We start from the raw sequence: 16,748 nt of genomic DNA on the forward strand, positions 1-16,748 counted from the left end.
GGTGATGTTTTTCACTGTTGACTTTGGATTTGTTTACAAAACGCACTAACAAAAGTAGCTATTTGGACATAAATGATGAACATTATCGAACAAAACAAACATTTATTGTGGGACTGGGATTCCTGGGAGTGCATTCTGATGATCATCAAAGGTAAGTGAATATTTATAATGCTATTTCTGACTGACTCCCAACATGGCGGATATCAATTTGGCTAGATTTTTCGTCTGAGCGCCGTACTCAGATTATTGCATGGTTTGCTTTTTCCGTAAAGTTTTTTTGAAATCTGACACAGCGGTTGCATTAAGGAGAAGTTTTTCTTTAATTCTGTGAATAACACTTCTATTGTTTATCAATGTTTATTATGAGTATTTCTGTCAATTTAATGTGGCTCTCTGCAAAATCATTGGATGTTTTGGAACTACTGAACATAACGCGCCAATGTAAACCCAGATTTTTGGATATAAATATGAACTTTTACCGAACAAAACATACATGTATTGTGTAACATGAAGTCCTATGAGTATCACCTGATAAAGATCAAAGGTTACTGATTATTTTTATCTATTTTTGTGACTTTTGTGAAAAATGGCTGTTTTTCTGTGACTTGGCTCTGACCTAACATAATCATTTAGTTTGCTTTCGTCGTAAAGCCTTTTTAAAATCGGACACTGTGGCTGGATTTACAACAAGTGTATCTTTTAAAATGGTGTAAAATACATGTTTGAGGAATTTTAATTATGGGATTTCTGTTTTGAATTTGGCACCCTGCAGTTTCACTGGCTGTTGACAGGTGGGACGCTACCATCCCGCGTACCCTAGAGAGATTAAAGGCACAGTCAACTAAGTGTATGTAAACTTCTGACCCACTGGAATTGTGAAACAGTGAATTATAAGTGAAATAATCTGTCTGTAAACAGTTGTTGGATAAATGACTTGCCAAAACTATAGTTTGTTATCAAGAAATGTGTGGAGTGGTGAAAAACGAGTTTGTAAACTCCCGACTTCCACTGTAAGTTTATTACATTTATTTTACCTTTATTTAACTAGGCAAGTTAAGAACAAATTCTTATTTTCAATGACGGACTAGTGTTTTGTTTTAAAAGATTCTAATTCAATTTAAAACCATGTGGGAACATGGTTAACTGCCTTGTTCAGAACGACAGATGTGTACCTTGTCAGCTCGGGGAATTGAACTTGCAATCTTTCTGTTACTAATGCAACGCTCTAACCACTAGGCTACGCTGCCCCCCCTTCCCCCAGAGATGTCTGAAGCACCATGACTGTTGGTTTAGATGTATTTGGCCTGTAAGTGCATGTGTACGGTTTTGAATTGGCATCTTAATATATCTTATTTTTCTTCAATTTCCGCCTAAAATGACATACCCAAATCTAACTGCCTGTAGCTCAGGACCTGAAGCAAGGATATGCATTTTCTTGATACCATTTGAAAGGAAAAACTTTGAAGTTTGTGGAAATGTGAAATTAATGTCGGAGCATATGACGTAAAAGCTAAACCAAACCATTTTATTTTTTCAATCTTTGAAATTTAAGAGTACATTGAGACAGCGATTCTAGGTGTAATTTAGTTGTTGTCCACAAGATGGCAGCAGTGCGTGCAAAGTTAGACTACCAGGATGTGCATATACATCTTTAAAGACTTTTTAATCATAGCTCATTAACAGCTCTCATACATATGTCTAGGGCCAGAACTATTTTACGGACCAGATTCTCCACAAGCCAGCTAACTACAGTGTTTTTCCCCTAACATTGTACATATGGCTTTTTCCCCTCCCAATAAGCTCTGTCCCACCCACAGTCTTTTGGCTTCAACATTTTATTTTAAGGCCTAATTGCGTCCCACATGGAAAATAATCGAATTAGCCCCTCAAATCAAAATCCAACATGTTGAAGCCAAAATATTTTAGATGGGGGGACAGTGCTTAGTGGGAGGGCAAAACACCATATGTACGATGTTAGGGGAAACACTGTAGTACGCTGACTTGCAACGGAAAAATCGAAAGGAGTTTTTTATTGAACTAGTCCAGTTGGTCCCTTTTTCTGTCCGTTTTCTTCCATTTGTTGCCTAATGAACACAAGCCTATATTCCCCCTTAATGCATACTGGATGTTGGTGTGCACATGAGGATCAAAACACTATGGCTGCCACCCAAGTGGCACCCCAATCCCTAGGGCTCCCGAGTGGAGCAGCGGTCTCAGGTACTGCATCTCAGTGCTAGAGACGTCACTACAGACCCTAGTTCCATCCCAGGCTGTATCACAACTGGCCGTGATCGGGAATCCCGTGGGGCGGCGCACAATTGGCCCAGCGTCATCCGGGTTAGGGGAGGGTTTGGCTGGGGTAGGCCTTCATTGTAAATAAGAAGTTGTTCTTAACCTTTATTTAACATTGCAAGTCTGTGAAATAAATAGTGTACTACTCTTGACCAGGGCCCAATATAGCGACTATGGTGCCATTTGGAATGCACCCGCTATCTTAGAAAGCAATGTGTCCTGGGGGAGGCTCCTAGTTTACAGTAACTAGGCCAGCAGGAACGGGCAGGAAACATCAATAAGGAAGAACCCGCAATTCTCAGCTCTCTGAATTAGGCTGCATTTTAAATGTGTATTAATGATTTCTCTATTCCCACTCTCTCTCCTCCCATCTCTTTATTTATCTCTCTCCCACTCCCTCCATTTCTAGGTTGCGGTGGTGAAGATGAAGAACACAGAACGCGTTTACGCCATGAAGATCCTGAACAAGTGGGAGATGCTGAAGAGAGCCGAGGTAAGGATCATACTGTAGTGTCCAATCTCCAATTGAAAGCTATAAATAGAAGAGCTAGAAGGTATATTTCCAGTAAAGTCAAGGTCCTGTGCTGGATGTAGTTTTATTTATATGTGATAGAGAAGAGCCATTACTGATTTGTGCTCCCAATAAGTGCTCAATGCTTCATTTTCATGGTTGACAATGATTGTTAGCCACGCTCACCCAGACAAACAGTTGTATTTGTTATGGATCCCCATTAGCTGCTGCCCTCTTCCTGGGGTCCAGCAAAATTAAGGCAGATTATACCAATTTAAAATCATTACAATGCATTCACAGATTTCACAACACACTGTCTGCCCTCAGGCCCCTACTCCACCACGACCACATATCTACAGTAATCAATCCACGTGTCTGTGCCTATGTTTGGGTTTCTTCACATTCCCCGCTGTTCCATATGGTATAATTTTACCTGATTTTAAAATCTGATTCTACTGCTTGCATTAGTTGCCTGATGTGGAATAGAGTTCCATGTCGTCATGGCTCTATGTAGTACTGTGCGCCTCCCATAGTCTGTTCTGGACTTGGGGACTGTGAAGAGACCTCTGGTGGCATGTCTTGTGGGGTATGTATGGGTGTCTGAGCTGTGTGCTAGTAGTTTAAACAGACAGCTCGGTGCATTCAACATGTCAATACCTCTCACAGATACAAGTAGTGATGAAGTCAATCTCTCCTCCACTTTGAGCCAGGAGAGATTGACATGCATATTATTAATATTTGCTCTCTGTGTACATCCAAGGGCCAGACGTGCTGCCTTGTCAAGGGCCAGACGTGCTGCCTTGTCAAGGGCCAGGCGTGCTGCCTTGTCAAGGGCCAATTGCTATTTTCCTAAGTCCTTTTGTGGCACTTGACCACACGACTGAACAGTAGTCAAGGTGCGACAAAACTAGGGCCTGTAGGACCTGCCTTGTTGATAGTGTTAAGAAGGCAGAGCATCACTTTATTGTAGACAGACTTCTTCCCATCTTCGCTACTACTGCATCAATATGTTCTGCTTAAATGACTACAGACCCGTAGCACTCACGTCCGTAGCCATGAAGTGCTTTGAAAGGCTGGTAATGGCTCACACCAACACCATTATCCCAGAAACCCTAGACCCACTCCAAATTGCATACCGCCCAAACAGATCCACAGATGATGAAATCTCTATTGCGCTCCACACTGCCCTTTCCCACCTGGACAAAAGGAACACTTATGTGAGAATGCTATTCATTGACTACAGCTCAGCGTTCAACACCATAGTACCCTCAAAGCTATTCACTAAGCTAAGGACCCTGGGACTAAACACCTCCCTCTGCAACTGGATCCTGGACTTCCTGACGGGCCGCCCCCAGGTGGTGAGGGTAGGTAGCAACACATCCGCCACGCTGATCCTCAACACTGGAGCCCCTCAGGGGTGCGTGCTCAGTCCCCTCCTGTACTCCCTGTTCACCCACGACTGCGTGGCCTGGTACGACTCTAACACCAAGTTTTCAGACGACACAACAGTGGTAGGCCTGATCACCGACAACGAATGGACAGCCTATAGGGAGGAGGTCAGAGACCTGGCCAGGTGGTGCCAGAATAACATCTTATCCCTCAACGTAACCAAGACTAAGGAGATGATTGTGCACTACTGGAAAAGGAGGACCAAGCAGGCCCCATTCATATTGACGGGGCTGTAGTGTCCACATCACCAACAAACTAGACAGTCTTGAAGAAGGCACGACAATGCCTATTCCCTCCTCAGGAAACTAAACATTTTTGGCATGGGTCCTCAGATCCTCAAAAGGTTTGACAGCTGCACCATCGAGAGCAACTGGTTGCATCACTGCCTAGTACGGCAACTGCTCAGCCTCCGACCGCAAGGCACTACAGAGGGTAGTGTGTACGGCCCAGTACGTCACTGGGGCTAAGCTGCCTGCCATCCAGGACCTCTACACCAGGCAGTGTCAGAGGAAGGCCCTAAAAATGTTCAAAGACCCCACCCCAGTCATAGACAGTTCTCTGCTACCGTAAATCATGCAGCGCGTTGTATCAAGATCGCAGATTTTAGAGTAACAACAGATGTCAGTACATATAACTGCACTGTCCAATTTACAGTAGCTATTACTGTGAGAAAATGCCATGCTATTGTTTGAGAGCTAACAATAAAACACTTTGTTCAACGCGATAGGTTTGATAAATTCACCTCTGAAGGTGAAATGTGTACTTACATCAGCCGTCTTGAGAAGTTGCTTCAATATACTCACATAATTTCCCTACCTCATGATGCCATCTATTTTGTGAAGTGCACCAGTCCCTCCTGCAGCAAATCACCCCCACAACACGATGCTGTCACCCCAGTGCTTCACGGTTGGGATGGTGCTCTTCGGCTTGCAAGCCTCCCCCGTTGTCCTCCAAACATAACACTGGTCATTATGGCCAAACAGTTCTATTTATTTTTTCATCAGACCAGTGGACATTTCTCCTAAAAGTACGATGTTTGTCCCCATGTGTAGTTGCAAACCGTAGTCTGGCTTTTTTTATGGCGGTTTTGGAGCAGTTGCTTCTTCCTTGCTGAGTGGCCTTTCAGGTTATGTCGACGACAAAGGAGGAGGGTCAAAGATGGGGCTTTTAGTGACTAAGAAGAGGAGGGTCAAAGATGGGGGGGTTAGTGACGGAGGAGGGTCAAAGATGTGGTATTTAGTGACAGAGGAGGAGTGTCAAATATGGGTTTTTTAGTGACTGAGGAGGAGGGTCAAATATGTGGTTTTTAGTGACTGAGGAGGAGGGTCATTGATGTTGTTTTTTCAGGAATACCTCATTCAGACTGACCTGTATGAAATTGACATTTAAAAAAATTGTATTTTACTGTTTCCAATTCTCTGTTGATCCACATTTTGTTTGTGTATGCTCGCCCGTGTGTGCATGAAAGTAGGGAACATGTCATAGCTGACCCCTCGATGTCATTGTTTCCTACACAGACGGCATGTTTCCGCGAGGAGAGAAACGTTCTAGTGAACGGAGACTGCCAGTGGATCACCACCCTCCACTACGCCTTCCAGGACGACAACTTCCTGGTAACAGCTTTACACACACACAACGTTCTTCTATCCTCGTGGGGACCTAAAGTACATTTTCATTCAGAATCCTATTTTCCCTAACCTAAACCCATACCCTAACTCCTAAACCTAACCACTAAACCCTTACCCTAATTGTAACCCTGAACCTAAAATAGCCTTTGTCCTCATGGGGATGTGGGAAATGTCCCCACAAGGGAGTTTTTTTCTTCTTCTTGTTTTACTATCCTTGTGGGGACATTTGGGGATTTTAGTTCCCCACAAGGATAGAAGAACCAACACACACACACACACACACACACACACACACACTTGTGTATAGTCTGTCTGGGTGTGTAGTATCTGTGTGTGTTTATGTATACAGTGTATTCAGAAAGTATTCAGGCCCCTTCACTTTTTCCACATTTTGTTACATTACTGCCTTATTCTAAAATGGATTCCATAGTATTTTTTCCTCATCAATCTACACACAATATCCCATAATGGTAGAGTGAAAACATTTTTTATTTTTTTTGCGAAATTATTAAATATTAAAAACGACCTTATTTACATACAGTGGGGAGAACAAGTGTTTGATAACCTGCAAAATCGGCAGTGTTTCCTACTTACAAAGCTTGTAGAGTTCTGTACTTTTTATCGACGGGCCTGGACATGCGCTGGCTTGAGCAGGGGGACCTTGCGTGCGCTGCAGGATTTTAATCCATGACGGCGTAGTGTGTTACTAATGGTTTTCTTTGAGACTGTGGTCCCAGCTCTCTTCAGGTCATTGACCAGGTCCTGCCGTGTAGTTCTGGGCTGATCCCTCACCTTCCTCATGATCATTTATGCCCCACGAGGTGAGATCTTGCATGGAGCCCCAGACAGAGGGTGATTTACCGTCATCTTGAACTTCCCTAATTTTCTAATAATTGCGCCAAAAGTTGTTGCCTTCTCACCAAGGTGCTTGCCTATTGTCCTGTAGCCCATCCCAGCCTTGTGCAGGTCTACAATTTTATCCCTGATGTCCTTACACAGCTCTCTGGTCTTGGGCATTGTGGAGAGTTTGAAGTCTGTTTGACTGAGTGTGTGGACAGGTGTCTTTTATACAGGTAACGTGTTCAAACAGGTGCAGTTAATACAGGTAATGTGTGGAGAACAGGAGGGCTTCTTAAAGAAAAACTAACAGGTCTGTGAGAGCCGGAATTCTTACTGGTTGGTAGGTGATCAAATACTTATGTCATGCAATAAAATGCAAATTAATTCATTAAAAATCATACAATGTGATTTTCTGGATTTTTGTTTTAGATTCCGTCTCTCACAGTTGAAGTGTACCTATGATAAAAATGACAGACCTCTACATGCTTTGTAAGTAGGAAAACCTGCAGTGTATCAAATACTTGTTCTCCCCACTGTATGTATTCAGACCCTTTTGCTATGAGACTCTCAATTGAGCTCAGGTGCATCCTGTTTTCATTCATGCCCAAGAAGACTCGAGACTGTAATCACTGCCAAAGATGTTTCAACAAAGTACTGAGTAAAGGGTCTAGATGCTTATGGAAATGTGACATTTCAGCTTTTTTATTTGTATAAATAATATTTTTTGCTTTGCCATTATCTCTGTAGTACCTGGTGATGGACCACTGTGTGTTAATACAATATAACCTGTCTCTCCTCTGTAGTACCTGGTGATGGACCACTGTGTGTTAACACAATATAACCTGTCTCTCCTCTGTAGTACCTGGTGATGGACCACTGTGTGTTAATACAATATAACCTGTCTCTCCTCTGTAGTACCTGGTGATGGACCACTGTGTGTTAACACAATATAACCTGTCTCTCCTCTGTAGTACCTGGTGATGGACCACTGTGTGTTAACACAATATAACCTGTCTCTCCTCTGTAGTACCTGGTGATGGACCACTGTGTGTTAACACAATATAACCTGTCTCTCCTCTGTAGTACCTGGTGATGGACCACTGTGTGTTAACACAATATAACCTGTCTCTCCTCTGTAGTACCTGGTGATGGACCACTGTGTGTTAACACAATATAACCTGTCTCTCCTCTGTAATACCTGGTGATGGACCACTGTGTGTTAACACAATATAACCTGTCTCTCTGTAGTACCTGGTGATGGACCACTGTGTGTTAACACAATATAACCTGTCTCTCCTCTGTAGTACCTGGTGATGGACCACTGTGTGTTAACACAATATAACCTGTCTCTCCTCTGTAGTACCTGGTGATGGACCACTGTGTGTTAACACAATATAACCTGTCTGTCTCTCTGTAGTACCTGGTGATGGACCACTGTGTGTTAACACAATATAACCTGTCTCTCTGTAGTACCTGGTGATGGACCACTGTGTGTTAACACAATATAACCTGTCTCTCCTCTGTAGTACCTGGTGATGGACCACTGTGTGTTAACACAATATAACCTGTCTCTCCTCTGTAGTACCTGGTGATGGACCACTGTGTGTTAACACAATATAACCTGTCTCTCCTCTGTAGTACCTGGTGATGGACCACTGTGTGTTAACACAATATAACCTGTCTCTCCTCTGTAGTACCTGGTGATGGACCACTGTGTGTTAACACAATATAACCTGTCTCTCCTCTGTAGTACCTGGTGATGGACCACTGTGTGTTAACACAATATAACCTGTCTCTCCTCTGTAGTACCTGGTGATGGACCACTGTGTGTTAACACAATATAACCTGTCTCTCCTCTGTAGTACCTGGTGATGGACCACTGTGTGTTAACACAATATAACCTGTCTCTCCTCTGTAGTACCTGGTGATGGACCACTGTGTGTTAACACAATATAACCTGTCTCTCCTCTGTAATACCTGGTGATGGACCACTGTGTGTTAACACAATATAACCTGTCTCTCCTCTGTAGTACCTGGTGATGGACCACTGTGTGTTAACACAATATAACCTGTCTCTCCTCTGTAGTACCTGGTGATGGACCACTGTGTGTTAACACAATATAACCTGTCTCTCCTCTGTAGTACCTGGTGATGGACCACTGTGTGTTAACACAATATAACCTGTCTCTCCTCTGTAGTACCTGGTGATGGACCACTGTGTGTTAACACAATATAACCTGTCTCTCCTCTGTAGTACCTGGTGATGGACCACTGTGTGTTAACACAATATAACCTGTCTCTCCTCTGTAGTACCTGGTGATGGACCACTGTGTGTTAACACAATATAACCTGTCTCTCCTCTGTAGTACCTGGTGATGGACCACTGTGTGTTAACACAATATAACCTGTCTCTCCTCTGTAGTACCTGGTGATGGACCACTGTGTGTTAACACAATATAACCTGTCTCTCCTCTGTAGTACCTGGTGATGGACCACTGTGTGTTAACACAATATAACCTGTCTCTCCTCTGTAATACCTGGTGATGGACCACTGTGTGTTAACACAATATAACCTGTCTCTCCTCTGTAGTACCTGGTGATGGACCACTGTGTGTTAACACAATATAACCTGTCTCTCCTCTGTAGTACCTGGTGATGGACCACTGTGTGTTAACACAATATAACCTGTCTCTCCTCTGTAATACCTGGTGATGGACCACTGTGTGTTAATACAATATAACCTGTCTCTCCTCTGTAGTACCTGGTGATGGACCACTGTGTGTTAACACAATATAACCTGTCTCTCCTCTGTAGTACCTGGTGATGGACCACTGTGTGTTAACACAATATAACCTGTCTCTCCTCTGTAGTACCTGGTGATGGACTACTATGTGGGCGGTGACCTCTTGACCCTGCTCAGTAAGTTTGAGGACCGTCTCCCAGAGGACATGTCCAAGTTCTATGTGGCAGAGATGGTGCTGGCCATCCACTCTATACACCAACAACACTACGTTCACAGGTAAGAAGGATGTGTCAGTGTATCTGTGACCGATATGTAGAATGGCAGATCTCTCTCTGGAAGTGTTGAAGAGATGTGAATCTAACAGGTGCAGAGTAGGCAGATCTCTCTGGAAGTGTTTGAAGAGAGGTGAATCTGTAACAGGTACAGAGTAGGCTGATCTCTCTGGAAGTGTTTGAAGAGAGGTGAATCTGTAACAGGTACAGAGTAGGCAGGTCTCTCTGGAAGTGTTTGAAGAGAGGTGAATCTGTAACAGGTACAGACTAGGCAGATCTCTCTGGAAGTGTTTGAAGAGAGGTGAATCTGTAACAGGTACAGACTAGGCATATCTCTCTCTGGAAGTGTTTGAAGAGAGGTGTATGTGAATCTGTAACAGGTACAGAGTAGGAGTAGTGCCACTAGACTACCTGCCGCCCCAGTGTGTCTGTGTCTGTGCGAGTACGGCACAGTACTTCACCGGGACCAAGCTTCCTGACATCCAGGACCTCTATAGCAGGCAGTGTCAGAGGAAGGCCCTAAAAATCATCAAAGACACCCTAGTCATAGACTGTTCTCTCTGCTACCGCATGGCAAGCGTTACCGGAGCGCCAAGTCTAGGACCAAGAGGCTTCTAAACAGCTTCTACCCCCAAGCCATAAGACTCCTGAACAGCTAATCAAATGGCTACACAGACTATTTGCATTGCCCCCCCCCCCACGCTGCTACTACTCTGTTATTATCTATGCTTAGCCACTTTAACAACTTTAACTACATGTACATAATTACCTCAAATTCCTCGACACCGGTGCCCCCCACACATTGACTCTGTACCGGTACCCCCTGTATATAGCCTCCACATTGACTCTGTACCGGTACCCCCTGTATATAGCCTCCACATTGACTCTGTACCGGTACCCCCTGTATGTAGCCTTGTAAGTAAGCATTTTGCTGTAAGGTTGTATTTGGCACGTGACAAATACAATTGTATTTTTTTTGGTCTAATGCTTTGGGAATCTGTGACGACTGAATGGGGAGGGAATTTGACCACAGCCAGAGAGCGGAAGGGTCTGGTACCATTTCGATCTGTAGTCCTTTTCCCTTAGCCCCTACCCATCTGAATGGGATAGATACGTGTAATTGCCAACAATGTGGCGAAAGTAGGCTTTCCAATTGGGCTAAGTGGAGCCTTCTGCAAATTGCTATTCCCCCTATGGCATCCTTTCAGATTTGGGAACACCGGAGGGGCCAGGGACCACAATGGAATGGGCCGTACCAGACTGTGATGTACTGCAGTGAGATAGAAGAGATAGAAGGGAGAACGACAAGATTAATCAACGGAGGGAGGGAAAGCGATGGAGGGTGGGATAGAAGGGGAACGATGAGAGAGGGAGAGTGAAGTGTGAGAGAGAGGGAGCAACAGAACGAGAGAATGAAAGTGTCGGGGGAAGCCTACTTTCTCTCTGTGACACATACTCCTACACACTTGCTGACTCACACACTCCAAAACAAACACACACTAGAGCTGGGGCTATAAACCGAAAATGATTCACTGACTTTACCCATCAGTTATCAAGAGAAATGTGAAGTTTGAAATGAAATACGTTTACGAATGAGTGATTGTTAACCCTTTACACTCATACCTGTAAACTGGGTGAAAATGGCAGATTTGAGCACTAATATGCGCTTAAAGTGGAATATAGAGGCTGTACAGTAATTGTCAGAGCTCTGGCTCTGGCATTCACGGTGCGGTTTTGACTGACAACCGCTCTGAATTTGAGCACCTTGCGTGACAGGAAGTTGTCCCCATCCTTCCCTGTAATTGGACAACTTTTGCAATTTTTTGTCGTCTGAGTGAGGGAAATGCTGACAATGAAGATGACTCAATGTATTTTGAAAGATGAGACGTTGACGATTATAATAAATACCTCTTTGATGTCATGAAAGGGTGTCCAAATATGCATTTCACATTTCCAAATCATAAATCTCCTGTTGAATACAGTGTAAATGTTTATGATCACTATGTTCAATGCACAGTTACAGGATTACGTCATACCCTAGATTATTCTGAACACAATTATTGCGAAGAAAATTTGCCACAGCACATGTACCTGAATGCACTCATGACTCCTTTCTCTCCGCACCGACATTGCGATCTGTTTCTCTGTATTGCCTTGTGAAAGCCTAACACTAAGATTATATTTTATGGGAATAGAATAAGCTTTCAAATCATGGCCACCTGAACCATATAGTGATTTATAATGGACCGTTTTTGGATTGCGTAAACAACAGGAATTGTGTGATGGCGGGGATGCAGGGCCGTGTTCCAAGGGAAACAACTACATGTTGTTCCTGAACGGCAAAGCAAGGAGAGCTCAAAAAGTAGCTTCTAGTTAACTTTTTGTCAAGTCATAAAAGTGCATTGAAATTGCTTAGGATCTGTGCACACTTTGGAGAGGTGTGTGGCCACTTGGAGACACCAGTTTGTCCTCACCCTAAACCCTTTTAATTGTTTTGGTCTTATATTGCACCTACAGTTGAAGTCGGAAGTTTACATACACTTAGGTTGGAGTCATTAACTCGTTTTTCAACCACTCCACAAATGTCTTGTTAACAAACTATAGTTTTGGCAAGTCGGTTAGGACATCTACTTTGTTCTTGACACAAGTAATTTTTCCAACAATTGTTTACAGACAGATTATTTCACTGTATCACAATTCCAGTGGGTCAGAAGTTTACATACACTAAGTTGACTGATTTTAAACCGCTTGGAAAATTCCAGAAAATGATGTCATGGCTTTAGAAGCTTCTGATGGGCTAATTGACATCCTTTGTGTCAATTGGAAATGTACCCGTGGATGTATTTCAAGGCCTACCTTCAAACTCAGTGCCTCTTTGCTTGACATCATGGGGAAATCAAAAGAAATCAGCCAAGACCTCAGAAAAAAATGGTAAACCTCCACCAGTCTGGAGAGCAATTTCCAAATGCCTGAAGGTACCATGTTCATCTGTACAAACAATAGTACGCAAGTATAAACACCATGGGATCACGCAGCCGTCATACCGCTCAGGAAGGAGACTCATTCTGTCTCCTAGAGATGAACGTACTTTGGTGCAAAAAGTGCAAATCGATCCCAGAACAACAGCAAAGGACCTTGTAAAGATGCTGGAGGAAACCGGTACAAAAGTGTCTATATCCACAGTAAAACGAGTCCTATATTGACATAACCTGAAAGGCCGCTCAGCAAGGAAGAAGCCACTGCTTCAAAACCGTCATAAAAAAGCCAGACTGGTTTGCAACTGCACTTGGGGACAAACATGGTACTTTTTTGGAGAAATGTCATCTGGTCTGATGAAACACAAATAGAACTGTTTGGCCATAATGACCATCGTTATGTTTGGATGGAAAAGGGGAGGCTTGAAAGCCAAAGAAAACCATCCCAACTGTGAAGCACGGGGGTGGCAGCATCATGTTGTGGGGGTGCTTTGCTGCAGGAGGGACTGGTGCACTACCCAAAATAGATGGCATCATGAGGGAGGAAAATTGTGGATATATTGAAGCAACATCTCAGTCATGCAGTTAAAGCTGGGTCGCAAATGGGTCTTAATGGACAATGACCCCAAGCATACTTCCAAAGTTGTGGGAAAATGGCTTAAGGACAACAAAGTGAAGGCATTGGAGTGGCCATCAAAGCCCTGACCTCAATCCTATAGAAATTTGTGAGCATAACAAAGTGTGTGCGAGCAAGGAGGCCTACTCAGTTACACCAGCTGTGTCAGGAGAAATTGGTCAAATTCACCCAATTTATTTGACCCAAGTTAAACAATTTAAAGGCAATGCAACCAAATACTAATTGAGTGTATGTAAACTTCTGACTCGCTGGGAATGTGATGATGGAAATAAAAGCTGAAATAAATAATTATCTTTACTATTCTGACATTTCACATTCTTAAAATAAAGTGGTGATCCTAACTGACCTAAAACAGGGAATATTTACTAAAATTAAATGTCAGGAATTGTGAGTGTATTTGGCTAAGGTGTATGTAAACTTCCGACTTCAACTGTATCCCACATTTTCCAGGAATATTCTTAACATGTTACTGAATGTATCCAGAGTATTTTCAGATTTCCTTATCAACAAATGCGGCGAAAAGTACTGTAAAATGTCACAAAATCAACCGGGGTAATGTTTGGATTCAGTCTTGTCAGGTGTAAAGGGTTCATGGGAAAATTGATGGCTCCAACCATCATGGTAGTTGTTTAAAGGATAAAATAACTGTGAAATTAGAAGAGAACTGATTGACAAACACCACCTTACACTTTGTTTGTTCTCTCCTCTAATGGTTGTGTGAACGAGTGTATCAATACACAATCATATACAGTGTATTGATATTGTGTGTGTGGCCTATTAGTTTGCAGTGGGCTTGTTGCGTTTAGGTGTTTATGCCGTGCCCACTGTGCCCAGCATGGTGCCAGGATTAGTACAACAGAGGGCACTGCCAGGGAGCGGGAGTAGAGGGGGGGGCGGGAGAGAGAGGGACTGTGGATGAACAATGGCGAGCTGTTCAGCTCAGCCACCCGGGAGAGAAATGTTGAGGGGAGGGTGTGTGTGTGTGTGTGTGTGTGTGTATTGAGCCTTACATTTTACCTGATGCACTTTAAGGTGCTCTTTAAGACAATGTCACAATCATATACAGGGCTATATATTGGTGGAGAGGAGACGCACATGGCCAATCCTAACCATTTCTGTCTCTCTCTCTACCTCTCTCTCTCTCTACCCCTCTCTCTCTATCTCTCTCTCTCTACCTCTCTCTCTCTCTCTCTCTCTCTCTCTCTCTCTCTCTACCTCCTCCAGAGATATCAAGCCAGACAACGTGCTGCTAGACATGAACGGCCACATCCGGCTGGCTGACTTTGGCTCCTGCCTGAAGATGATGCAGGATGGCACGGTCAGTCAGACACACAGGTTTAGCCAATAAGTTGGAATCTGCCTTAGGTGAAAACCGCTCCTCTTGCTGCCCCACCACCATTGATTTTGATAGCTAGCTGAGGAGCTACACACAGCATGGTTAAAAGAACACACTGAACAGCACTGGCACTGCAAACTGCTTCCAGAGGGAGCCACTGCTAGGAAACAATACAGATCTGCTTCTCAGCTCTTCGTGGGACTGGTTTTTGCAGGGCCTGGTCATCACGGTCAGAGTAGTACGCCATGGACAGGTAGACCATATGAAGGGTACAGCTTCAGGTTGAGGGAGGATGGATGCAGCACTGGGTCACCTACAGTGCAGTGTCCCTGGAGCAATGTAAAGCTCTCTAGACACATAGGACTTGAAGCCTCTCTTTCTCTACACATACTAGCCCCATTAGCTCCAATAGACAGGAAATCACTATGCTTCTACTACTGTACGTGTGTGTCACGTGTACACGTGGGACAATGACATAACCCCACAGGCTATGCCTCATCTTCAAAACACGTCACAAGCGTAGAATGCAGTTGAATATACAGAAGTTCAGGCTTTTTTCTCACTGACTGACCCTGTGTCCCAAATGGCATCCTTTTCCATACACTGCTTTTGACCAGAGCCCTTTTTTGTTTACAAGAAAGCGTCACGTTCGGGTGATGCATGTGCATCCCTGTACCAAAAAGCTCTGATGCATGATAGCTAACATTTAAAGTCCTTGACAAACTTAAGTGAGTGGGTGATGACCATGAAAACAAGCTTGACTGCCTCTGGCTTTATCTAGCTCTATTTGGGATATTTTACCTTGCCTCGCTAACTTGCTAGGTAATCAATCCTCCTCTGACACATGCGATGATCTAGTTGCATGTGATTGTATCCAGCACTTGGTAAACAGACGTTTCTGATGACGAACTGCGCTCGTTACTTTTCATGACGGGCAGGTAAATGGGTCTATAGGGGATAGGTTGATATTTAGTGAGATTAGTCAGGTCAATGAGGAGTGACTTACAGTAAATACTTCCAACTATTTAAAAAAAAACCTTTTTATTTAACTAGGCAAGTCAGTTAAGAACAAATTCTTATTTTCAATGACGGCCTAGGAACAGTGGGTTAACTGCCTGTTCAGGGGCAGAACGACAGATTTGTACCTTGTCAACTCGGGGGTTTGAACGTGCAACCTTCCGTTTACTAGTCCAACGCCCTAACCACTAGGCTATCCTGCCGCCCCTGACTAGAGATTACAGTAGATTCTAATTATTTACATACAACAAGGACCTGAACAATCTTCAAGAGAACTAGTACCACAAGTAGCCACATTCAAATGCAACAGCCTTGTGCAGCAGCAGCACTCCGGGTGAAGTTTTCCCTAAGAACAGATCTAGGATCAGCTTCCTTTCCCCCAATCTTAACCATTTGTGGGGGAAATGCAAAACCGATGCACGATCAGCGTCTAGGGGCAACTTCACCCTACTGCAGCAACAGCAACTTTAGACCGATGCTCACCAACAAGGACATATCTAAAGAACAGTTGACACACACACACACTGTTTCACACTATTACCCGGTGCCCCTGCACATTGACTCTGCACCGTAATACCCTGTATATAGTCTCATTATTATCCGGCGCCCCTGCACATTGACTCTGTACCGGTACCCCCTGTATATAGTGTCATTACTAACCGGTGCCCCTGCACATTGACTCTGTACCGGTACCCCCTGTATATAGTGTCATTACTAACCGGTGCCCCTGCACATTGACTCTGTACCGGTACCCCCTGTATATAGTGTCATTACTAACCGGTGCCCCTGCACATTGACTCTGTACCGGTACCCCCTGTATATAGCCTCCACATTGACTCTGTACCGGTACCCCCTGTATATAGCCTCCACATTGACTCTGTACCGGTTCCCCCTGCATATAGCCTCCACATTGACTCTGTACCGTGATACCTTGTATATAGCCTCCACATTGACTCTGTACCGGTTCCCCCTGTATATAGCCTCCACATTGACTCTGTACCGTAATACCTTGTATATAGCCTCCACATTGACTGTACCGGTTCCCCCT

The 16,748-nt window shown here is 43.9% G+C and overlaps 1 protein-coding gene across 3 annotated transcripts in view; it reads left to right on the forward strand.

Moving 5' to 3' along the window:
* The window catches only part of LOC109866486 (serine/threonine-protein kinase MRCK beta-like), a 145,945-nt gene that overhangs the window by 44,907 nt on the left and 84,290 nt on the right, over positions 1–16,748 (forward strand). For all 3 annotated transcript variants that reach the window (XM_020455177.2, XM_031800327.1, XM_020455178.2), the window contains exons 3-6: positions 2,702–2,785; positions 5,770–5,865; positions 9,591–9,739; positions 14,572–14,665. In XM_020455177.2, coding sequence (XP_020310766.1) covers positions 2,702–2,785; positions 5,770–5,865; positions 9,591–9,739; positions 14,572–14,665 — 423 coding nt within the window. The remainder of the gene's footprint in view (positions 1–2,701; positions 2,786–5,769; positions 5,866–9,590; positions 9,740–14,571; positions 14,666–16,748) is intronic.

The sequence above is a fragment of the Oncorhynchus kisutch genome, linkage group LG21, assembly GCF_002021735.2.
Source record: "Oncorhynchus kisutch isolate 150728-3 linkage group LG21, Okis_V2, whole genome shotgun sequence".
In the NCBI taxonomy this organism is placed as follows: Eukaryota; Metazoa; Chordata; class Actinopteri; order Salmoniformes; family Salmonidae; genus Oncorhynchus; species Oncorhynchus kisutch.